Source organism: Mauremys reevesii, linkage group 5 (genome assembly GCF_016161935.1).
Source record: "Mauremys reevesii isolate NIE-2019 linkage group 5, ASM1616193v1, whole genome shotgun sequence".
Classification (NCBI taxonomy): Eukaryota; Metazoa; Chordata; order Testudines; family Geoemydidae; genus Mauremys; species Mauremys reevesii.
This window is the reverse complement of record NC_052627.1, coordinates 77786001-77812730: the sequence shown is the minus strand read 5'-3', so window position 1 is coordinate 77812730 and position 26730 is coordinate 77786001. Positions and strand designations below refer to the sequence as shown.

The 26730-nt window shown below is 42.2% G+C and overlaps 1 protein-coding gene across 1 annotated transcript in view; it reads right to left on the bottom strand.

Moving 5' to 3' along the window:
- TENM3 (teneurin transmembrane protein 3) overlaps positions 1-26730 on the bottom strand; it is a 2204264-nt gene that overhangs the window by 460136 nt on the left and 1717398 nt on the right. The window contains exon 14 of the mRNA XM_039540233.1: positions 19020-19322. Coding sequence (XP_039396167.1) covers positions 19020-19251 — 232 coding nt within the window. The 5' untranslated portion in view covers positions 19252-19322. The remainder of the gene's footprint in view (positions 1-19019; positions 19323-26730) is intronic.

Below are 26730 nucleotides of genomic sequence, written 5' to 3'. Positions count from 1 at the left end.
CCCTTTCCCACACTTCTTTTTTCCTTCTGCCAACCATAATTTTATATATATATATATTTATCTAATGTAGATAGTAAGCTCATCAGGGAAGAAATGTCTTTTTATTTACCTTCAAATCACCAGGTATATATAAGTCCTTATAATAAAATGTTGACCATGGGTGTCCCTGAAATGCACTGCAATACCAGCACCCATTCAAACTGTCTTGCAACCACCACTTTCCCCAGTTGCCAGATGAGGGATTATTTGAATTAATTCAGATTCAGCCCAGTTATTTTTAATTTTTGTATTCATACTCAAATGTGTAATGGGCACAAAAAAATTAAGTCACAGCTCATCACCTGTGTGTCATCCTGAATAGGTCTCCTGAAGGTACTGTATATACTACACAGATTTTTCATAAAACTCTACTTAGCAGGAGCCAGATACAAAGTGACACTACCCTTTTGAAACACTGCAAAGCCATTCTTTGCTCAGAGTCTGTCAAACCTACAGAGGGTGGAATTCTATGTGATCAGCAGGCTACTCTGACTGTGATGATGAAACAGCTGTATTAACTGAAAAATGGCTAGCATATGTTGAACATTTGGTGTATTCCTAAAGTCATGAGAGCTAAATTAAAACTGTATGCAAAACATGGACAAGAACAGATTCTTCGCAGTGAAAGGATAATCATGCTGTGTGCCATCAGACTGTCAGGACACCGGAAGGATTAGAATCACTGAAGGAAGCATTATGGTGTGATGCAGTCTTTTTGGCTCCTGTGAAGCAGGGCCAGATTGGCACTTGTAGTTTACAGAGAGTCCTGAGTGACCTGCCTCCCATGAGAGGAACCTGTATGTCTCCTTTCCCCATTGTCAATCCTGGTCAGTTTCTCAGGACAGACAGCATCAGAATCCAAGGGGTTCTTATGCAGTTGGAAGATATGGGTGGGGACTGAGAGACATCCCATCTACAAAGGTAGTTTCAAATATTTGGTGTCCAGGCTGAAGCAGGGTTAAGAGTCTGAGAAACTACAGGGACAGAAAGGGGCAAGGAGCAGAAACAGGAGCAAGACAGAGAAGGCTAAACTTTTCCCATCCTATCAACCCATGCCATGTTTGCTTTACCCAAGGTGTGTCTGCACGCATGTGCACATGCGTGTAGTGACTGTGCAGGGTTATGGGTAAGCAGTTGCCAGTGGGAGGGATGTGAAGCTGGAAGAGTACAAACAAGTGATGCACCAGAAGAGGTGAAAGCCCACACCTTTGCTCTTAAGGTAATGGGCATTGGGTAAAAGAAGATGGCTTGAAGTATTTTTTATTAATGAGCAATAATTCAGAGCCACTTGAGTTTGTGCTTTTCTTCCTAAGATCTGAATAGCCAGGGATATACTATGCCAGCTGGTGAGCAGTGTTGACCTATACCACCCTTTTTTCCAGGTCACACCACCTCATTGTGTTCCTGCTTCCTAGAGGTATATGGATCTTGTGTGGATCCCAGATTTGGTTTATCACACACACACACAGCAAAATCCCATTCAGTAAGAAGGTAATTCAGGAATTCACTTTCTTAGCATTTGGTATCTACAAAGCAAAGATACTGCCATCACCCCCAGTGGTGAATTCTTCTCCATCCAATACAATGGCTGTCCCCATCGTCCAGCAGAGCACAGGAGGAATAAATGGCACTCCCCAGGTGTTCTGGCAGTTAATACGACCCAGGCTATGTTGGCTTAATAAAAAGCAACAACAAAAAAGGAATATATTTAAATGAGATGGCCTCATTTTTCATGCTCCCAAATGCTGTATCTGGTTTGCCTCAAACTTTGCAGAGACTTTCTACCCTGGCACAATGTCATACCTGTTAAATTTCAGCAGGATTGGTTCACTTTTGAGCAAGTTTACAGATGGTCAACATTGGGCTTATAAAGAAGGCGAGCTTCAATCTTATGTATTGACTGCGATCGATAACAGATGTATGTCCCTGTAGCTACTTTCATCCTAAAGGACTTCAAAGCACTTTACAAACTATACGAATATGAGATTCATCCAGCCATCTTTTAATAGCCAGGCTGCAGTTCAACCACCACAAAACACACTGCACAATAGTGATCAAACTTTTTGGCCACACTATTTTATTTTAGGTACTTTTATCCCCATCACAGCAGTGTCTGAGTGCTTCACAGTAGTCATCTTCACAACACCGCTGTGAGTTAGGGATTTTCTATTATCCCCATTTTACAGAGAGTCTCTCTTTGCCACAGTTCCCTAAGTGACTTGCCCAAAGACCTGCAGGAAGTGTATGTCAGAGCAGAGAATTGAACCAAGGTCTCCCAAGTCCTAAACTAGTACCCAAACCACCAGACAATCCTTCCACTGACATCTCTAATATTATGGAAAGTGTCATGGGAACTTCAATGAAGAAAAGAGAAGAGTGCAAGTTTGAAGATTTCACATGAAAGATGGTTGATTCACTACACACAGTAAACTGAACACCACATAATAATAAAACCTAACATTTGCAGTATTTAGTGTTTCACATGCTCAAAGTACTATGAAACATTAATGATTAATCCTTACATACCATTCTGAGTTACTACCATCAGATGGAAAAGTGAGGCACTTAATTTTAGTGACTCAGCAAAGGACACCTAAGGAGTCAATGACAGAAACAGGATACAGAAAACTCAATGAATCAACCCTGGGCCAGTGATTAGCGCAAAGAATTGTGAATCAGGAAGCTTGCGTTCCTAATTTGTGACTGAGTCAACCTTGTTGCAAGAATGTGAGGTTTCAAGGACATTAGGTATTTCAAACATATTCTTTAGACTATTAATTTATCTTTTCCTGTCCTAATGTGTAGGATAGCGTTGACATTATCACATTGAGATACTAGCCCAGCAGAGCCTACACTCTGGGAAAGAATGCACATGATAGCAATGGGAATGGACACATGAGAAAGTAGGCCATCATAATTTCCTGCCACTATCACTCTTCTTGTGCATCACTGTACTGTAATCACAATGCAACAGTAGAGACATCTGAATTCAAACCCTTATTTTTCAGTTTCAAAATGTGGACTCAAAATGGTAAAGGTTGAGCATTTCTATTTTGTTACTAGATAATCTCCTTGATTTAACGGTTACTGCTGTTAGCTTCTAGGATGCTTTTACAGTTTCTCCTTTGCTGCTCTACGCAAGTATAATGAATATGCTCTAAAATACAACACACTATCACTCACAAGTGCATGATTTTTATAACAACTAAAAATATCAGTAAGGACTACTTAAACATATATAGTACTGTTCACCCCAAGGATCCTAAAAACACTTTACAACCAAATGGATCTACAAATTAGACAAGGACCACTTCACTCACCACTGAAATGCAGCCATTTCGGGAGTGGGAAGTGGAAGCACTGTGTTTTGTGGGGAGGTTATATTTTGCTGGGTTTGGTTTGCATTTTTATATTAATATTAAGTTAAACTTTGCTCATATTTGGCAAAAGTACAAAGCCATTTTTAGCAATAGATTTTAGCAATAGAAAAAAAGGAATTTTGTTAAGTTTTTACTCCAAAATCTTGTGTTAAATATGTCTTTGAACTTGTACAAAATTTCTGCAAAGTTTCACTTAACTATGAATATACTGCTAAGGAAACAATATTTTCTACCTAGCTCTAAATAATACAAATAGAAGATGTAATCTTGTGCATCTCAATGGGTTATTTTAACTTCAAAACCTGGTTGCTGTGACCACTTCAACATCAACACCTTTAAAAATGATGACCAAAAAATCAGTTTGAATAGCTGAAATTTAATTAGAGTGGACACCTGCATTTGGTTTTTAGTTTTTAACAAAACATTATAAATGCACAAGTATTTATACTTGCACTTAAGGATAAAAGCCACATGGATGTATTTTTTGAGTTGCTACATCTAGATCAAAAATGGTATTTGCATTTTCATACTTATAATAGTAATGATCAAGATCCCAACTGCACAACTTCTGCTCACACTTGTGAACATTTATACAAGTACTCCTATTGATTTCAACCTATAAATGTAAATACTCAATGAAATAAGGATTGCATGACCACATCCAAAATTTGTACATTTATAGAAAAATGGCATTTTATAAAACTGAATTTTGCATTTACAGCCTAGCTATTAAGAGTTCTATAAATATTGCATAGGAATTTATATGAATGCCTGTGAGCGAAGGCAATGACGGTCTCTTGGATTTAAAAACTGAGAATACCTTTCAGTGACTGTACAGGATCAGGAGCAAAGCACAACAGGTCCATGCCTTGGTCCCCGGCTCCTGAAATCAGAATCTCAGCCTTTTTTTTTTTTTAAATTAAGATTCTAGAGGCCTCATGATTGTGAAGAAAAATGTGACGAAAGGGTAACTGATGCAGTTGGTGATGTCTGCCCAAGTCTGATGTCTGTCTGAATCTGCAGAGAGCCTGAAACAATAGATCTTAGAGGTATGAACTTCTCTAGCACCCTCGATGGGGTATAAACTACAAGGTGTACTGCTCTGGGGTGGGGGGGCACCCTGGCAGACGAATTTGTGGCAGAAGGAGAAGAGTGCAACGGGCCTTGCCCATTCATCAAAGCTGATACACACCAGCAGCTGTGTGTGTATTGGGGGGCTTCCCTGCTTCAATCCCTGCTGTTTTGGAGGAAAGAGGGGGCCCTCTTGCTGTTCCTGGTGGGGAGAAGGGAGCCCTAGTACCATTACCTCTGCTACCCTGGCAAGGAAAAGGACCATTGCCACCAGGGCCGGCTCTACATATTCGGCCGCCCCAAGCAGTCATGCGCGGGAGACGCCCCGGGAGCAGCGGACCTCCCGCTGACTTGACTGGTGAGGGTCCGCTAGTCGCTCGGCTAGACCTCCCGCAGCTGCGGACGGTTGGCTGGTCCGGCGGCTCCGGTTGAGCTGCCGCAGTCATGCCTGTGGGAGGTCCAGCCGAGCCGCGCGACCAGCGAACCGTCCGCAGTCATGCCTGCGGCAGGTCCGGTCGTCCCGGGGCTCTGGTGGACCTCCCGCAGACATGACTGCGGCAGGTCCGCCGGCCCAATCTGCCGCCCCTGATGACAACTGCCGCCCCACGCGTGTGCTTGTCGCGCTGGAGTCTGGAGCCAGCCCTGATTGCCACAACCACTCCAAATGGGGGGCAGAGCTACAGGGGTACATAGGACATGGTGTGCCAGGGCTCTGGATTAAATTAATCTAGTCCACAAAGAAATCTGGCCCAGATCCTCAAAGGACCTACATATTTCAATGGGAGTTAGGTGTAGGGTGACCATATTTCCCAAAGGGAAAACAGGACACCTTGTGAGGCTAGCCCGAGCGCTCTCCCTGCCCCGCACCCCCCCACGGCGCTGATTCCAGCCACTGCTGGCCTGAGCCCCCCTCCCCATATGGGGCTGGCCCCTATGCCAGGCTGGGGCTTGTGCCTTCCCACTTGCGCAGGGCTGGCATCACCACTCCCCCCACTTGCATGTTCCTCCGTATCCCACTTTTTTGGCAAAGAACCCGTTTGTTCTTGCCAACTGATCAAGCTGGCAAGAACAAACAGGACAAATGCCCACTTTTGTCAAAAAAAGTAGGAATTGCTTGGACAGGGCTTAAAATAGGGACTGTCCCCGCCAAAACAGGATGTATGGTCACTCTTGTTAGGTGTCTAAATATCTTTGAGGAGCTAGCACTTACCTCTTATCCTACAGATCCCAGGACACCTGCACAAATAAATATCTTGATCTACACATCATCCCTGGTAGTGTGGTTCCCTGAAGGTCCGTATTACCAGTGCCTCCTGCTGTGCATGCATTCTGTAACTTCTCCACAAAATGTAGAGTAGCACGAGTTTACTTTGCATTTGCCACCATGTTTAGTGAGAGGCCACCATGTACAGCAGCCAGGCCTGTGGAACCTCAATTCCATGAAGCCAGTATGGAGAAGTTTCCACAGGCCTGGGGGTTGGGAAAGACATGCTCTGTTGGCTTCACTCCACCATCTCCTTCTGAAGTTTTAATAAAATAAGTAATATTATGGCACCTTCAATCCAATAAACTCATTAGAATTTACTATGGAAGAAATGGAACTAGAAACCTGACTCCCAGTCCCATGATCTAGTCAGTAGGTAATGCTCTCTACCCTCGGCCTTTTGACCTTCCCTGCCCCCTTTGCTACTACAGAATGAAGGGATGCATATGTCCCTTACTCATATTCCATGTCTCACTCTTTAGGTCAACCTTGGATAACCATGTATGCTGTCCATTGGCTTTAACATTACTAAGAAAGAATGCGTGTTAATAGCAGAGATATACACCTCTTCCTGTCTATACACCAAGGACCTGTCAACCAGACAAGACCACAATATCAAGAGTGGTTCCTCTACTTTACAGTACTTCACCTTGAGTCAGGCAGGAAGTCTTTGTGGAGATTCCCTGTCCATATTCAAAGTCGTCCCCACCATTATGATCAAGATCCTGACTACCTTACACTACAATAGGGCCAGCTGAAGTCAAGGATTCTTCTGTGGACCCAGGCTCCACAAAATGCCTAATCAGGCATTCTCCAGCCAATAAAGAAAGAGTTGATCTCCCTCCAAAGAATCACTGATACCCTATATGGCTGCAGAGACAAGAGAGCCATAGATCTTCCATGGGTCATCACGCACAAGAAGCTAATTTCAACTAGATTACTGCCTTCGAGAAAGTATGTTATGTGGCTGAGTGAATGAAGGTTAGCACTAGCTGTACAACTAATCAAATACAAGTGAAATGCTTATCTTAGCAGCACTCTGTCACCAACAGAATAACTTCAAAAATCAACTGATTTTTATCACCTGCAAGCTGAAAACCAATTAATTTCTATTGGTCTCTTAAAAAAAAGTTACTAGTACAGAATAATATGATAATATTACTTAGCACTTACAGTGTTTTTATCTTCAAAGCACTTTACAAACAAATTAATTAATCCTTATAACACCCCTGTGAGGTAGGTAAGCATTATTATCCTTATTTTATAAAAGAGAAAACTCTGGCAGAAGGGTACGTGATTGTTCAAGACCACTGAAATATCCAGAAAGTACTGGTGATACTGAGGTATCCTTTCAAATCTAATGCTCATACTGCAAAGAGTCCTGCTCTGGAGCTGAATAAACATGAATCAAGCAGAAACACAGTGAGGTTTATTAAATGGAACTGAGATTGGCAAGGTACACTGTATACAAGTTTAAAGCTGTCACAGATTCAAGGAAAATAGACCAAGGTGGAAGAGGATTACTTGGTTCCATTTCAGAAGGACAGCACTAAGCCACACATAACTGTTCAGACCTTCTGGTAGCTAACCTACAAAGCACGCTGGTTTGGTTCCAGAAAGAACCACTTGCCTACTCTATCGCCAAAATTAGTTAACCATCAATCAGGCTTTTCAATGGAGGGGGGCAGGGGGGGAAGGAGAGAAGAGGAATTCCCATATAAAACAATGGTAAGAAAGAGATATTTAACCTGTGGGTTTAAATACGGGAGTTTAAGGTTGAATAAACATGACCATCTAAATCCTTTAATCGTGTAGTTGACATTTATGGTGACAGAAAAAGATTAATAATCTTGCTTGCTAAATGAATCAATATGAGAAGCTAATATTTAAAAGTAATAAACTTTAAGTCACATTAATTAGGACTTGAGTTGTGATTAATGTACGTAGTCTTTCAAAACAATATATCTGCCTCACAAGTATTCACATTCTTTAAAAATAAATAAATAATTAAATAATCGATCCAAGCAAACACAGTACTTTTCAGTTCCCTTCTTTGCAAGGTGGGTGGATTCAGAGAGTGGGGAGATCAGAGAATTGCATTCACACAGGTGAGGAATGATAACATTTGCTATGATATAGCAGGCAGTGCACAAACCACCACATACAGCTTTCCTTGACCACATCCCATATTTCTAATCTACTGCATTGGCAAGGAAAAAAGACCTAACTTTTAAAGTCCAGCACCTCTTTCTTCACCTGCAAATATTTATTGGTGCAGTTAATGTAATTTAGTTGTTTAAGTACCCTCATGTAATAAATGGCACTAATGTACTCACAGGTATTTGCAGTCACAAAACTGAAGGGGGAAAAAAGGGAATTTGGGTTGAAAGCCAAGGACAGATAGTGAATTGTAATGTTTAGTGAACATTGCAAAGTCATTCCTGCTGCCAGCTACAAAGACCACATGCAGGCTAACACATTTCAAATCAAACCTTCAAAAATAAAAGTCTTGCATAACCTATGCCTCACCGAGGCTCTACGATGGAAGAGGACTCCTCTACCTCTGCTTTTGAGATTGGAGCACTTCTGATAAAATACGGTAATTACTTAGTGCAAATTCATATTTCATTCCAAAATCTGATCTGATCTGTACAGGCAGCCCTCAGTCCCTGTAAAGAAACCCTTTGACTTCAGTGGTATTCTACACAGGTGTAAAGGTCTCCCCATGTGGATCAGATTACAGGATCAGCACTCTGGCATGCAACGATATGACAGTTTGAAAGGGAACAACCACAACTTTAAAAAAAAATACAAAAGTATCAGACATTTTTAAGGTGTACTGTGAAATTTCACAAAATATTCTAGTAATTGAAATTTAATTTCAGAGTTATAACTGCAACTATGTTTCTTTTCAGAAAACAAAACTAAAATATTTGACAAGGGCTTAGTCCTTCAGACCTTGCAAAGATTTGCCTTTGATGGAGTTTTATCTGTACAAGTAGCTACAGTAGTATGGATTGCACTCTAAAATGATTAGATATTGGAAATCATGAATCTCCATTTTCTTTTAATAAATTTACTTAATGTCATTATCTAAATTACAATTAGTGTTTGCACTGTATTTTCTTAATAGCTTAGCATATCTGTACAAAGCACTTATTTTGCTTCTCGTGTGTTTGACATATTACCACTCTTCCAACTATATTCTCTTATAGTAAGAATATAAAAAATAAATAGTAAGAATGAATATCTAATAGTGCAATAAGAGAATATAGTTGGGGGTCATGAGGTTATTACACGGGGCGTTGTGAGCTGTCAGCCTCCACTCCAAACCCCGCTTCACCGCCAGCATTTATAATGGTGTTAAATATATAAAAGAGTGTTTTAATATATGGGGGGGGTTGCACTCAGAGGCTTGCTATGTGAAAGGGGTCACCATTTAAAAATTCTGAGAACCCCTGCATTAAAGGAAGCCAATAAGCCATACAAAAAAGATTTAAAAGACCAAACAGAAAGCCAAACAGGCCCAAATGTCATTACTAAAAAACAACACATTCCAGTCCTACAGATGCCAAACCTACCCTATATTTGTGTGTATAAATGTTGGCTGCAATACTGTAGCACTGTTGTGAAGGAGATGAAGAAAAACACAACATAAGCTGCAACATGATTACATCGAGCCAAGTTACATAAATGCACAACTTGGATATTTCACTGCTATTTTATTTATTTTTTTAAAAGATAATTCTCTGTTCAGACAACAATCCATGTGCACATTTAGTTAACAAGGCCAGAATTTTTTTTATAATATCTATATAATAAGGTTCCAGGAGTCTATTAGGTCTGAGGTCTATTAGGTCTCTTGAGTCAGTGTGGAGCAATGGAAACAACTACAAGCCTGGCTGAAGGCTCTTTTAGTTCAGAATATCACCAGGATGAATCGTCATTGGGTTTCACTGTCTGTTACCTCCACCTGATATATGGACTTTGATACTCTCTGTATGTATGATTGCTTTACCATTTAACAACTATCTTTTTGTTCTTTTTTCTTTATAATAAGCCTTTAGTTTTAGATGCTCAAGGACTGGCTGGCAGCATGGTATTTGGGGTAAGATCCAACCTAATATTGACCTGGCAATGTGGCTGATCCTTTGGGGTTCAGAAGAACATTCTGTAGAGTGAACAGAATTTTAAAATAACTCCTCACCTTACTGCATCTAGGTGCTGACTGGAAGCCAAAGAACTGGAATGCAATGAAGGGAGCTGTGTGATTTCCTTTTTTGCTAATTGATAACCAGTGTGGGGGGATCAGAAGCATTGTTTGTGACTGGCTGAAAATTTTAACTTCAGTGTTAATCACAAGTTTTCGGAGTGCCTGCTCTCCCTTTTGCAGCCTATCCTGCCCTTGGAATTTCCAACGAGGGCTACCCTGGCACCTCAGGTCACACATGGTATGCCCACACCTTGAATACTGTGTGCACATGTGGTCACCCAATCTCATAAGAACATAAGAAAGGCCGTACCGGGTCAGACCAAAGGTCCATCTAGCCCAGTATCTGTCTACCGACAGTGGCCAATGCCAGGTGCCCCAGAGGGAGTGAATCTAACAGGCAATGATCAAGTGATCTCTCTCCTGCCATCCATCTCCATCCTCTGACGAACAGAGGCTAGGGACACCATTCTTACCCATTCTGGCTAATAGCCATTTATGGACTTAGCCACCATGAATTTATCCAGTCCCCTTTTAAACATTGTTATAGTCCTAGCCTTCACAACCTCCTCAAGTAAGGAGTTCCACAAGTTGACTGTGCGCTGCATGAAGAAGAACTTCCTTTTATTTGTTTTAAACCTGCTGCCTATTAATTTCATTTGGTGACCCCTAGTTCTTGTATTATGGGAATAAGTAAATAACTATTCCTTATCCACTTTCTCAACATCACTCATGATTTTATATACCTCTATCATGTCCCCCCTTAGTCTTCTCTTTTCCAAGCTGAAGAGTCCTAGCCTCTTTAATCTTTCCTCGTATGGGACTCTCTCTAAACCCCTAATCATTTTAGTTGCCCTTTTCTGAACCTTTTCTAGTGCTAGAATATCTTTTTTGAGGTGAGGAGACCACATCTGTACACAGTATTCGAGATGTGGGCGTACCATGGATTTATATAAGGGCAATAATATATTCTCAGTCTTATTGTCTATCCCCTTTTTAATGATTCCTAACATCCTGTTTGCTTTTTTGACCGCCTCTGCACACTGCGTAGACATCTTCAGAGAACTATCCACGATGACGCCAAGATCTTTTTCCTGACTCGTTGTAGCTAAATTAGCCCCCATCATGTTGTATGTATAGATGGGGTTATTTTTTCCAATGTGCATTACTTTACATTTATCCACATTAAATTTCATTTGCCATTTTGTTGCCCAATCACTTAGTTTTGTGAGATCTTTTTGAAGTTCTTCACAATCTTCTTTGGTCTTAACTATCTTGAGAAGTTTAGTATCATCTGCAAACTTGGCCATCTCACTGTTTACCCCTTTCTCCAGATCATTTATGAATAAATTGAATAGGATTGGTCCGAGGACTGACCCTTGGGGAACACCACTAGTTACCCCTCTCCATTCTGAGAATTTACCATTAATTCCTACCCTTTGTTCCCTGTCCTTTAACCAGTTCTCAATCCATGAAGGGCCTTCCCTTTTATCCCATGGCAGCTTAATTTACGTAAGAGCCTTTGGTGAGGGACCTTGTCAAAGGCTTTCTGGAAATCCAAGCACACTATGTCCAATGGATCCCCCTTGTCCACATGTTTGTTGACCCCTTCAAAGAATTCTAATAGATTAGTAAGACACGATTTCTCTTTACAGAAACCATGTAGACTATTGCTCAAGAGTTTATGTTTTTCTATGTGTCTGACAATTTTATTCTTTACTATTGTTTCAACTAATTTGCCCGGTACCGATGTTAGACTTACCGGTCTGTAATTGCCGGGATCACCCCTGGAGCCCTTTTTAAATATTGGCGTTACATTAGCTAACTTCCAGTCATTGGGTACCAAAGCCGATTTAAAGGACAGGTTACAAACCTTAGTTAGTAGTTCCGCAACTTCACATTTGAGTTCTTTCAGAACTCTTGGGTGAATGCCATCTGGTCCCGGTGACTTGTTAATGTTGAGTTTATCAATTAATTCCAAAACCTCCTCTAGTGACACTTCAATCTGTGACAGTTCCTCAGATTTGTCACCTACAAAAGCCAGCTCGGGTTTGGGAATCTCCCTAACATCCATTTAGTTTCTCCGCAAAGAATCCATTTAGTTTCTCCGCAATGAGTTTATCGTCTTTAAGCGCTCCTTTTGTATTTTGATCATCAAGGGGCCCCACTGGTTGTTTAGCAGGCTTCCTGCTTCTGATGTACTTAAAAACATTTTGTTATTACCTTTGGAGTTTTTGGCTAGCCGTTCTTCAAACTCCTCTTTGGCTTTTCTTATTACACTCTTGCACTTAAGTTGGCAGTGTTTGTGCTTCTTTCTATCTGCCTCACTAGGATTTGACTTCCACTTTTTAAAGGAAGTCTTTTTATCTCTCACTGCTTCTTTTACATGGTTGTTAAGCCACGGTGGCTCTTTTTTAGTTCTTTTACTGTTTTTCTTAATTTGGGGTATACATTGAAGTTGGGCCTCTATTATGGTGTCTTTAAAAAGGGCCCATGCAACTTGCAGGGATTTCACTTTAGTCACTGTACCTTTTAACTTTTGTCTAACTAACCCCCTCATTTTTGTATATTTCCCCCTTTTGAAATTAAATGCCACAGTGTTGGGCAGTTGTGTTCTTCCCACCACAGGGATGTTGAATGCTATTGTATTATGGTCACTATTTCCAAGCGGTCCTGCTATAGTTACCTCTTGGACCAGCTCCTGCGCTCCACTCAGGATTAAATCTAGAGTTGCCTCTCCCCTTGTGGGTTCCCGTACCAGCTGCTCCATGAAGCAGTCATTTAAAGTATCAAGAAATTTTATCTCTGCATTTCGTCCTGAAGTGAAATGTTCCCAGTCAATATGGGGATAATTGAAATCCCCCACTATTATTGGGTTCTTAATTTTGATAGCCTCTCTAATTTCCCTTAGCATTTCATCATCACTATTACTGTCCTGGTCAGGTGGTCGATAATAGATCCCTAATGTTATATTTTTACTAGAGCATGAAATTTCTATCCATAGAGACTCTATGGAACATGTGGATTCGCTTACGATTTTTACTTCATTTGAATCTACACTTTCTTTCACATATAGTGCCACTCCTCCCCCTGCACGACCTGTTCTGTCCTTCTGATATATTTTGTACCCCGGAATGATTGTGTCCCATTGGTTGCTCTCAGTCCACCAGGTTTCTGTGATGCCTATTATATCTATATCCTCCTTTATCACAAGGCACTCTAGTTCACCCATCTTATTATTTAGACTTCTGGCATTTGTGTACAAGCACTTTAAAAACTTGTCCCTGTTTATTAGCCTGCCTTTTTCTGATGTGCCAGATTCTTTTTTATGTGACTGTTTATCATCTGATCTGGCCCTTACATTATACTTTTCAGTCCTCTGCTCCTGACTATAACCTGGAGATTCTCTATCATCAGACTCTCCCCTAAGAGAAGTCTGTGTCCAATCCACATGCTCCTCTGCAGCAGTCGGCTTTCCCCCATCTCCTAGTTTAAAAACTGCTCTACAACCTTTTTAATGTTTAGTGCCAGCAGTCTGGTTCTACTTTGGTTTAGGTGGAGCCCATCTCTCCTGTATAGGCTCCTCCCATCCCAGAAGTTTCCCCAGTTCCTAATGAACGTGAACCCCTCCTCTCTACACCATCGTCTCATCCACGCATTGAGACTCTGAAGCTCTGCCTGCCTACCTGGCCCTGCGCGTGGAACTGGGAGCATTTCTGAAGATGCCACCATAGAGGTCCTCAAAAAAGATATATTGGAATTGGAAAAGGTTCAGAAAAGGGCAACAAAAATTATTAGGGATATGGAACAGCTTCCATGTGAGTAGAGATTAATAAGACTGGGAATTTTCAGCTTGGAAAAGAGACAACTAAGGGGGCATATGATACAGGTCTATAAAATCATGACTGGTGTGGAGAAAGTAAATAAGGAAGTGTTATTTATTCCTTCTCATAGCACAAGAACTAGAGGTCACCAAATAAAATTAATAGGCAGCAGGTTTAAAACAAACAAAAGTAAGTATTTCTTCACACAACGCACAGTCAACCTGCAGAACTCCTTCACAGAGGATGTTATGAAGGCCAAGACAATAACAAGTTTCAAAAAAAGAACTATATGGAGGATGGGAGGGATGGTGTCCCTAGCCTCTTTTTGCCAGAAGCTGGCAATGGGCAACAGGGAATGTATGACTTTATGATTACCTGTTCATTCCCTCTGAGGCACCTGGCATTGGTCACTGTTGGAAGACAGGATACTGAGCTAATGGACCTTTGGTCTGACCCAGTATGGCCATTCTTATGTTCTTATATAGCAACTGGCTGTGGTCTTGTGAAATCAAGTCCAGACGGGGTGGAAGCATGAGCGGAGCTGTCACTGAGAGGTCCAGAAGCATCCTGAACCAACACTGGTGTGACCACGCTGGAGCTTTCAGGATAAACTTCATCTTGTCCCATTTAATTTTTAAGAGGACCTGGTGAACCAAGGGGATCAGTGGTAAGGCATATAGTAGGCTGTATGCCCAGAAGAGCAGGAAGGCATCAGAGAGGTAGATCATGCTGTGCCCGTGCAGCAAACAGAACTGATGGCATTTCCTGTTCTGTCTGGTGGTGAACGGATCCACATGGGGAGGCCCCCATTTCTGGAAGATAACACTGACAACCTCCAGATGCAGAGGCCACTCGTGGGGAGAGGAAAAGGATCTGTTGAGGTGATCTGCCAGCATGTTTCAGACTCCTGGGGGATGTGACGTCTCGAGATGAATAGTATGTTTAACGCAGAAGTCCCACAACTGGAGGACCTCCTAGAACAGGGCTGAAGATAGAGCCTGCCCATGCTTGTGGATGTAAAACATTGATGTTATGTTGTCCATCAAGACCTGCACCATTGTGTTGTTCATCAAGACCTGTCCATTAAGACCTGTACCCACATGATCTGGGAAAGGAACATCTGGCAAGCCATGTGTACCACCCTGAGTTCCCTGACCTTTATATGCAGGGAGAGTTCTTCCTAGGACCAGAAGTCTGGGTTGTGAACCTGCCAAGGTGGGCGCCCCACCCTTGGTCTAACATGCCTGAGACTAAGGTTACCGATGGATGAAGAGCAGCAAAGGGTACCCCTTTCATTACAGATCCTGGGTCTCTCCACCAGGTCAGCAAAGCAAGGACTGGAGATGGAATTGTGAGTATTGAGTCCAGGTGGTGTCTGCTCAGGGAGTAGACAAACACCAGGCACATTTGAAGGGGCCTTGTGTGCTGCACCACATAGGTACATGCCACCATGGGATCCAACAGCTTGAGGCAAACCTGAACAGTCTTTAGTGGGTGGATTCTGACCTTGGAAATCAGATCCAACACAAATTGGAAACAGGCTTCCGGTAGGGAGGCTTTGGCTTGCATCTAATTGATCACTGCCCTGATGAACTCTGTTCTCTGAACTGGGACCAAGCGCTGGGTCTGGAAGGTACTGGCCTGATGTTGTGCCTCCCCTGAGCCTGCGACTGACCTTTTATCAGCCAGTCATTGAGGTACAAGTACACTTACACACCTCAATTCCTGAGGAAGGCTGCCACTACCACCATACACTTCATGAAGATCTGTGGGGCTGCCAATAGACTGACAGGAAGAGCGGCGAAATGGTAGTGGTGTTGCCCCATTATGAACCTGAGCAATCTTCTGTGACCACGGAAGATAGAGATGTGCCATAGTCCTGGCTGCCGAGTTGGCCGCATCCAGAGCTGCCTGCAGGGAGGTCTTAGCCACAGTCTTGCCCTCCTCTAAGATGGCCGCAAATTCCAGCCTCAATTTCTGTGAGAAGACATCTTTAAATTTGGACAGCGAGTTCCACAGATTAAAATCTTACCTCCCCGGTAGAGCCTGTTGGTTGGAGATACATAGTTGGAGACTGCCTGTTGAATACAACTTTTTGTCCAATCAAGTCTGGTCTAGTGTCTGAGCTTCTTTATTTTTTGGGGGTAGCGCTTGACTGCCCTGTCTGTCTCACTCATTTGCCGCCAATACTATCAGGGATCCCAGTGGAAGGTGAGAGTAAAGCTAGTCAAACCCACTTGACAGGGCACAGTATTTCTTCTCTGCCCTCTGTGAGATGGGGGGGACAGAGAAGAAGGGGTCTGCCACAGTGTCTTAACAGGCCCAAACATTGCTTCATTTTTGGTAAGGCTACTCTGGAGGAAGCGGCAGGCTGTGTGCCAACTCCTTATTCTTTCACTTTCAGACTGAAGTTTGCCACTTTTCAGGAGGACTTGTTGGCCCTGAAGTCATCTTGAGAAAGCAAGGTTCTAGGGCTTTCAACTGCCTCATCCGGGGACAATGAGGAGGAGGCCTGTGGCAAAGGAGGGGGTCCGCCCTCTTCTTTTGCTTCCACTACATCCATCGCAGCCAGTTCCTGAATGTCAGCACCGGGATTGGTGCTGGAGTTAGGGTCCGGTGCTGGGCGGGAAGAGGTGGTGGCCCACCTTTCTGACACCACAGAGTATGAGTGGTGGGAAGGGAACCCCCATACTGGGGGGAACCCGCAGGGGTTCTAGTACTGCCACTGCATCAGCCAGTGGCCCAGTGACCAGGTGCCAGCGGGAGGGCCAGTACCGAAGTCCGGAGGCTGGGTACCACTAGGTCTTGCATGGAGCGAAGAATTCCCCTTCCGACTCCAAAGAGGATTCTTCCCCTTGGAAACCAAGACAGTGCAGTACCTGACTGATGCATGGGTACCATGGAGGGCTTGTGTCTGAATGGTGCTGCAGTGGTCGGTACCAGGCCAGAGCTTGCCAGCCCTTGTTCCCTTGTGACTCTAGTCACCCTCGCTAGTGGGAGTCCTTGAGAAGTCGGCAGGAACAGGAGTGACAGCAGATCCTTTGCTGCCTGAAAGGCCTCTGGTGTTGAGGCGGCCAGCAACCATCTGGGCCCACGGCTGCTCCTGGGAGTCTATGGTGTGTCCCGTACCGGAGTCGGTGCTCTAGGTGGAGTCTGTGGAGCCATCAGTGGCTTGGGGAAGGACGAATGGCCTGACACAGATCTCACTATGCCAGTCCCTCCCTGCTTGTCTCTCTTCAGCACCGAAGAATCCTCTCTCAGTGCACCGTTTCTTACATTTCTTCCTCTGCACCAACTATGGAGAAGAACATGGTGCCAGGGAAGTGCTCCACACAGATGCCAAAGTACTCTGCACGATTCAGATAGATTCAGTTCCGAGGCTGGTCTGAGGCCCGCCTCCATAAGAATAGCTTTCAGCCAAATGTCCCTGTCCTTTCTGGTACAGGGCTTGAAATCCCTGCAGATCTGGCACTTCTCTTTGACATGAGACTTCCCCAGACACTTTAGACAGCTAGTGTGCAGGTTCGCTAACTGGCATCAGCTTGCCGCAAGAGGCACATGGCTTCAAGCCTGGGAACCAGGGCACATCTAGCCCCGCGTGCAAAAAGTCCCTCGACAACAGGGACAACCACTAACACTACTATATACACTAACTCTAATGAAGAGCTATAGACGTCAATTATGACAACTATACAGAATATGACAGAGGAAGTCCAACCACTGGAAAAGAAAGCCTTGCCACAGCAAGAAGAATCATTCCAACAATCATCACGAGCAGTAAGAAGGAACTGAGAGGGCGCAGGGTCAGCGGCGCCCCTTATACCAGTGCATACACACACGGCTCCAGAGGGTGCTAGGGCCCTATAGATACCATTGAGGGGAAAACCTCCAGCAATTGTGCATGCGGTGCGTGCACATCTAGTATTGAACAGACATGAGCAACCACTTGAATAAGAAAAATCAGTTTTTTGTTTTTCGTTAAAAAACGATAAATTTAGGTGAAAATTTTAAGGAACAGATTTTTTTTCCCCTTTGGAAATTTTGGCAGAATTTTTTTTCCCTGTGAGATTTAATTCTAAGGTCCCATTCATCTTTTTCCTATGATTCTGGTGGTAACCATGATCACTTTAGGAGTCCTATCGTAGCCACTGGCTTCCACCTGGCATAGAGGAAGAAAAAAGAAAAATCTCTCAGCCAGATTTTTTAAAAAAGTTATGATTTTGATAAATTTCAGAAAAGTAAAACCAGAGAATTCTTCACTGTGGAGAAAACTTCCTTTTCTACCCATGAAAGTCATTTCCCCCTCACACAAAAAGACAAACACACAAGTACTGGACTTTTTACACAGAGTTCATGTCAGCTCCAGATCTTTTCTTTTCAGGTAATGGGATTTCAGCACTGTATACCTTTCATCATTTTGTTTCTTAATTAAATAGGAGCACTATTTAAAAGTGCAGGAATGACAGCCCGGGAGACTAAAATTCTGTATCCAGGGTTTATGGAGAGTGACAGTGGAAGCTTCCTTATGCTGCTCAGCTAATTCACATCTAATCAGACTGGAGAGGACCATCTTTAGGTTTAATCCTCATGTATTTTCAGACCTTGACCTTGTTGTTGAAAAGCCAACAATGGTGTAAGTTAGTGCTAGTAGTTTTTCCTGTTCTGGATACCCGTCCACTAGAAATAGACCTTAACTATAAACTAATTTCCCCCTGCCCACCCAAAAGCTGTAAAACAGTACAACACAGTTTTTAGTGCCCTGGTGACCTATAGGAGAAAAACATCATTGCATTATTATACTTAACATACTGATGTTGTTTAGTCCTTTGGGACAGAGGTTTTATTTATTATTTATCACCCTATATCTCTGCATAGCTTTAGGCACATTATATGGACACAAAACTGAGCAAGGTGATAATCGGATGCAGTAGAGCTATAGTCTAATAATCTTAACACTGGGCAAGGATTCAGGACACCTGAGTTCTGTTCGCAACTTTGTCACTGACTTCTTGCTTGACTTTAGGTAGTTTACTTAATTTGTTCTGTCTCTTTTTCACTATCTTTAAAGCAGGGATAATAATGAGCTATAAATTAAACGTACTACATACATGTTGATTATTATTATTATTATTTATAAAACTATCATGACAACATATCCCACCTAGAGATGAAATGCCTCACTGACACACTAACCAAATTGTGCATAGTTAGTATTAGAACACTTTACCTACCTTGCCTGGTATACTCATCTGCTTCCCTGTGGACTAAGTCCTTCACCCGGTTTCCATACAACAACCTGGAGGAATCATGATCAAAAGCTTTCAGGGTTTCACTTGAACTGTATGACTTCTGTGTAGGCACTCTGCACTCCTCATTTTCTGCTGAAGAATTTGTGTAACGTCGTTCTTTGTCTCTTCTGCTCTTTGTCAGGGAGCAATAAGGCCTACGTTCTTTCACATCCATACTTCATTCCTTCTGTATGCACATCAGCCCAGCTTATTTGAAACTCTTCTCTACATTTAATTTATGTCCGCCTTTAAGAAGATAAAAATATATATATTATAATAATACTTCAGTGGTCATCTAATTCCTGAGAGTTCTCCATGTCTTTCTGACACAGAAACAAAGATCCTATTTATAAAAAAATACAGTTAAACAGTATCTGAAACACAGTTCTATGTTGTTCACAAGACACACAATAGTTTAATTTTTCAGCAGTATGCCTGATAGATTAGCCAAGAAACCCGTTAACAATAACAGAAGTTACAGTATACATCTAATCTGCTGTGTGCTCAAACTGCATAGCCAAATTCAACTAGAAACCCTGAAATAAAATATTTCTGGCTTTCAGCACAAGGAAAATATTATCTGCTGTTTGTTTTTTCTTCTTTTGAGAAAGATACACTTGTACATGCTTTTAAGGGGAGCCTGGCTTTTTCCTACTCATGTGGATCTTCTGTTTCAATGTCTGTTTCTGAAATGTAAATGTTTAATTTCCATGTTTTTTGTTGCTGTTTATGTGTTTAGAAAATTGTCCTTTAGTGAGAATCTAAACCTAGTATTTCATGACAGGCTATTGAAACATAAGCACAACACAGGCATTGGGAAGAAGTTCTCCCTGGTTGTGCATTTCAGTGTGCCTACTCTTGGATAAAAGCTGTAATGCTGCAAATTTAAATTCACATTGCAAATAAAAATCAGAAATCATTTTTCTAGTCATATCTTGAAGGGACACTGTAAAGATAAAAATATATTTTTAAAATCTAATATATTTCTGATAGCTAGTGATGTTTCCTTACTATACTTCCAGTTTCATTCAGTTTACATTGAGTACTCAGTTTCACTTACAAGTTCTCATACACAAAGCTCAGGCATTTGGTTTTCTAACACAGAAAGAGATTGTTTAAAAATATTAAACATTTCCATTGCCATTTTAAATAAAAATCATTCATATTAGTTTTTGCCAACTATTTAAAAAAATGTGTATAAATACTATATATAAACAAAACCTAGATCTGAGGAGTCAAATATCTGACAATGCCCCATAAGCTGAGGAGCTGCTGTTTCTTATATAATGTGTTGTGTGTTAAGGTTATTTCCTTTGTCTTCAGGAGGAAGACTATGAGATCTCTCTCTCCTTGGAGGCCTTCTCAGTTTAGAATATTTAAAGTACCACACAATTACTTTACAAGGAGTGATGGTAACAGTCGTTCCCTTTGTGACAAAGGATTAAAATGACAATGTACAGTGCATATCACAAAGCAATATCAAACTGTATTTTCACTCTGTTCTACAAAACCAAGTTTGCTTTAGATCAGTTCACCTATTACATTTTAAAACATATTTCATTTCAAACAAACTAATTAATTGTCTCGCTTAGAATTATTCTAAGCAAGTATTTGATTTACTACTGAACTGTAATTCAGATTTTTTAAATGAAAGGTTTTTTATCATCCTATCTAGTTTGAAGTTCTCTAGAAGGCTCTCACACTTCTTGACCTAGGTGAATCTCAATTTAGGAATTTCAAGGTAAAGTGCAAAATTACATGGAATACATATATACTAAATACAGAGCTAATTGTTTTTTCATTTAAGCAAATTCCCTTTTACATTTAGGGCAATTTCAAATATACTTTACACCTCCTTTTTCATGTCAAAATGTTTGTTTTTCCTAGCACAAATACCAGTTGATATAGGTACAATGATACTGTTCACTCAATCTAAGGATACTGATATGTGCAGGCACATGTAGTCCAGGAATTAAACATTAATCTTTCATTAAAGATTATGTCATGTGATTAAACCTCCAGGAATACATCCAACCAAAATTGGCAACCCTAAGTGCAGGTAATGTTTTAAATCCTTTTATATGAAACACACTCACCTACATTTTGTGATTAAATACTTTTCTCCCCATACTGCTGAATATTAAATGACCCTGTTCCTTTTATTTAAAAATAGTTTTCTAAACATTGTAGACATTTTCACTCTGTCATATTATGAACATCTTCAGAAATAAACAGTATTTTTTCCTCTCTTCAGGAAAAACCATTGATAAAGTGCATAGGTTGTCAGTTACTATGTTGGTTCAGATCTCACACCATAAAATTATTAACATGATTTTTTAAAAAACATAATAGAGCTGCTTTAAGTTATCAATAAACAGTTATTTTAGGCAGGGCCGGCTCCAGACCCCAGCGCGGCAAGCACGCACGTGGGGCGGCCCTTTCCCGGGGGGGCGGCAGGCTGGGCCGGCGGACCTGCCGCAGTCATGCCTGCGGGAGGTCCACCGGAGCCCCGGGAGGACCAGACCTGCCGCAGGCATGACTGCGGAGGGGGCGGTCGTCCCATGGCTCCAGTGGACCTCCCGCAGGCGTGACTGCGGACGGTTCGCTGGTCCCGCGGATCGGCTGGACCTCCCGCAGGCATGCCTGCGGCAGCTCAAGCAGAACCGCCGGACCTGCGAACCGTCCGCAGCTGCAGGAGGTCCAGCCAAGCCGCGCGACCAGCAGACCCTCCGCTGTCATGCCCGCGGGAGGTCCGCTGCTCCCACGGCTCCGGGGCTCCTCCCGCGCATGACTGCTTGGGGCGGCCAAAAAGGTAGAGCCGCCCCTGATTTTAGGATATTCCATATCAGCATGTAGACATATGGAAACATCTCTTTTTTAGCCATATACTTCAGGATATCTAAAGATCTTTTTTATTCTTGGAATCTCTAAATTGTGCCATGAGAAAATCGATATACAGTACTAACCATCAAAGATAAGATCAATATGATTTTTTTTTAGAAGAGTCTTCAAGCTTCTGCAGTATTTTTGCAAAATAAAAACAAAGCCCTGTGTGCAATGCTTTCAATGACTATACAAAGCTGAAAATCCTCAAAGATTTAATCTACACTGTAGTGTTAGGAACCACTGATCTGCTTCACACAGAATCAATGAATTCAATACAACTTCAAAAGGCAGTTTTCTGGGTTATCTACTGCCTCTCCAGGCTAAGAATGAGAAGGCTAGAAAATACAAGCTGGTTAATAGCACCAAGTTATTGGAATACTTTCATGGCAATTATACTGTCATCATGAACTAGGAAGATACCGTGGACACCACAGTCGTGTTTTGCATAAGACATTTAGCTCCTGCGAAATGCTGAGTGCTCCAATAGCCTGATCCTGCACATTTTGAATTTAAAGGTAAAACACATGCTATCTTTAATGGCCCCAATGAAGTCAATTTGAGTTGATTGCCTTCAGCCCCTTACAGGAAGAGCTCAGCATCTTGCAGGATCAGGCTTTTAAAAATTATTTAATCATTAGCTTATGTAAGTGTAAAGGACTGTTGGCCCCTTACTGAAACTTAGTGCGGATTTTTAGTTGGCCCTATCCCAGAACCAAAGGAAAGGGGAAGGGCCTATGTAAAAATCAAGATCCTGAGACTGACAGTCCCCAGGGTCAATGCTCCTGGTTAGCCTGACTGACAGGACAGGCAGGCCAATGTCCTCCATATAAGCTGGAGCTGCCTGGGCCAGAGCAGAGCAGAACAGCAGCCAGAACCAGAGGGGGCCAAAGAAACAGCCCAGAGAGGAGAGCCAAAACATCCAGGACCAGAGAAGCAGCCCAGAGAGCAGAGCTGAGCTGGAGGCAGAATAGCAGCAGTGCTGAGGCAGAGTGGGGTGGGGACAGCCCAGAGCCCAGGACAGTTTGCAGCTGGGAGCCCAGCACAGGGAGATGCTGCCCAACAAGAGGTCTTGCAGCCCAGATTTGGAGGGGGATTATATCCCCAACAGGAGGACCAATGCTGGGAAGAAGCCTAGAACCTGAAGATGCATAGCCACTACCAGACCAAATGTCTGATCTGCAGTATCACTGCAGTGCAGCAAGGGCAGGGCCACCCAGAGGATTCAGGGGGTCTGGGGCAAAGCAGGGGAGCTGCGGCACTTGTACTCACCGGGCAGCGCTCTGGGTCTTCAGCGGCGGGGTGCCTTTCGGTCACTCCGCATCTTCGGCAGCACTGAAAGCCCCCCGCGCCGAAATGCCGCCGAAGACCCAGAGCGACTGAAGGGCCCCCCGCCACCAAAATGCCGCCGAAGACCCGGACCACCGCCGGGCCAGGGGCCTGTGGGGCCCGAGGCAAATTGCCCCCCCTCTGGGTGGCCCTGAGCAAGGGCCTGGGAAGGCGGCCTGCAACGTGTGAGAAACAGACTGTGAAGTTTCTTTGAGTTCCAGAGGCTGCCATTTGTGGTATCCACATCCCCCCAAAGCATAGTTACTTGTTGTTCCCTTTAGCCTTTCCCATTTTTTTCTAATTTTATTGTTAGCTGCTGTTTAATAAATTGTGCATTTGCTTTGAACTGTATGTAGTGATCAGTGAGTCAGGAAAGCATCCAGTGCGACGAGGGTATCCGGAGTGAGGACACTAACCCCTGTCCTAAGTGACCTTGATAAAACTGGAGGTCAAATCCCCCAGGAATCCTGGGCCCAGCCTTGTGGAGGTTACAAGGACTCTGTCACATGGGGGGGAGAAGGAGAGTCCTCGAGGTCAGGTAGGCTTTTGGATAAAGGTAGTGGGAGCGAGGTGCTAGCCAATTCCACCGAGATAGCATATAAGCCAGGCAAGTTCCCCACAATTGCAGGACCATTCCCCCACTTACATAAGGTAAATCTATAGAATGGAGGAACAGAACGAAAGTTGTCAGAAAGAGAAGCCATGTCTATACATTCAGCGCTGCAGCGGCGCAGCTGTACCAATACGCGTCTGGTGAAGATGCTCTGTGCTGACAGGAGAGAGTTCTGCTATCGGCATAATAAAACCTGCACGAGTGGCAGAAGCTGTGTCTTTAGGAGAAGCTCTCCTGCCGACATAGCGCTGTGCACATGAGTGCTTATGCAGGTGTAATTCATGTTGCTCAGGGGGGTTGTTTATTTATACCCCTCAGTGACATAAATTATGCTGACAGGCTGCAGCGTACACATAGCCAGAGAGGAATCAAAAGAGACTAAAGTCTGGTAAATATGCCTCATCTAGCCAGCAGTAAAAATCTTTCTGCACTATTCCAATTATGAGACAAAACATTCATCAAGAAAACTGTATATAGCACTTGAACTACAAAACATGTATTTTTTTCTGAATTCAGAAGGGCACTGCATATTGAAGTCTAGGTTGCCTGTCAACAAAGACAGGTCAAGGAAAGGAAAACTTGCTGTTGGCTTTGTAAGGCTTCTGGTCAGGGTTCTTGCTGCACTTCATTTTTTAGAAGTACTTTCTACTACAGCACTTTCTCATTATTGCATGACATTTTCACCCTGTCATACTATGAACATCTTCAGAAATAAACTATATTTTTCTCTCAAGAAGACTGAGTATTTTTTTCTCCGCAAAAACCACTGATAAAGTGCAGAGGTTGAGGTTGGCAGTTACTGTATCTGCTCAGCTCTCTCACCATAAAATTATCTTTAGTGGTTATTGTGTTAACAAGTTTTCCACCAACTTTAAGTGACCCCTTGGTCATCAAACTCTAAGATATTTTCCTTTTCCTTTTATTTTGTGTTGCATGAGCTGCATCCCTGTTACCTGAATGCACTGACTTTTCTCCTTCTACTATGCCTTATATTAAGCACACATGAAATAATAAATACAATACAAAAGCTCAAGGGAATAGAGTGACTAATTTGACACATGAACAGTTTTCTTGACAAATCAGATTAAAGTTTTAAACCTAATAGAATTAAACCAGTTTTAGAACATATTACAGAAACATTTGCCTTAATCTTCAAGTAATACTTTCCCCATATGTCAATATTTATGGTCTACCAAATAGCTTTGTCCCAATTAATGGAACAGAACGAGAATTTTCTTAGTACAATATTTACAAAGACATTCAGCTACTAAATCATCTAGCCTCAAAATGACATTAAAATGGCTAAGTCAGTTACTGCTGCTAATTTAAATAACTTTCTCCACAGTATTTTTACAGATCAGAGATTTCATATAAGAACCTGGCATCTCTGGCTTATGAGTACAGAGCAAGCACATACCATGTATATAATTGCATATAGTTTTTAATTTCCTGGGGACACCATATCTCCTGGCATACATGCTGAGTTTTTTGGGTTTTCATCAGTCTTCTTACTAACACCCTGCTATATCTCTTAGTCTGCACCTGCTATGCATGGGATTATATTGTGTGTATAATAGCATACCTTGAAATGTTCTGCATATACTGAAGGAAATGGACAATGTACTGGTTGACGTATGTCCATATTTCAATTTGCTATGATAACTTAAATCTTGATTTGGTGTTTGAACCACTGGATATTACAGCCTCCTGTAATCTTTTGAATCATCTGACCAAGCTAAGGACTTCTTGTTTTTAATAATAAAGGAGAAATGTACACCAATTTCTGTGCTGGTATGGCAACACTGATATATTCTTTTTAGTCCTATTTAAAGATACCCATTCAATTTGGGGTTACCATCAAATACCTACCAAGGACCCAATCCTGCATTCTTGGAGCCAGGATCAGTTTTGGCTGCACCAAGGAGAGAGGATTGAGCCATAAATGGCTAATTTATAGGAATCCCAAACTGAATGATTACCTGAAAATATTCGTTTTACAAGAACATACATTATGAGTTATGCCAGAGCAGATCATTGGTTTATCTAGTCTAGTCTCCTACCTTCACCTGCAGTTTGCACCTGGTGTTTTGGATGAATGATTAAAACTCCCATAGTGCTAAATCACAGTGTGAAAAATTCTCTCTCAATCTTTACATGTGGTGAGCTATGGCCTGAAGTACTAGGGTCAACACCTCTTATAACATTTTTACATAATTAGAATAGCAAATGGTATTCTTGTTCAGAGATATGTCTAACCATTTCTTGCAGCTTTCTAAACCACTTGCCTTAATTTCCTGAGGCAAATGAATTATACATGTGGACAATACATGGTATAAAATATTTCACTTTAGTCATATTCTGATCTATAACATGATGAAAGGACACAATCATCAAAACACCATCATACTTCTTTCATATCTCCTACTACTGCATACCTTGCCAGACTAAATAATGCCATTCTTTTTAATCTTCTCATATAGGGCATGGTCCAAAGCTGACTGCAGCTTTGATTTCGGCTCAAACTGTATACATCTCACCAGGGGTGCTGGAACAATTTGTATAGTGGGGGTGCTGAGAGCTATTGAATCAAAGAGTAAACCCTGTATATAATGGTTTATTGTACTGGGGTGCATCCACACATCCCAGGGCATCTGTTATGGGCTTTTAAGATGAGGGTTGCTGGAAGTTTAAGTCTCTAGACAGGCAACGGGTCAAATGACCAAGCACTATTGCCTGCCTGCTGGACACTCTATAAAGGAAAGCTTTTGACTCACTCTTGGGAAGATGAAAGTTACGGTAAGATCAGTATTGCTAATCCTCAGTGTTCAG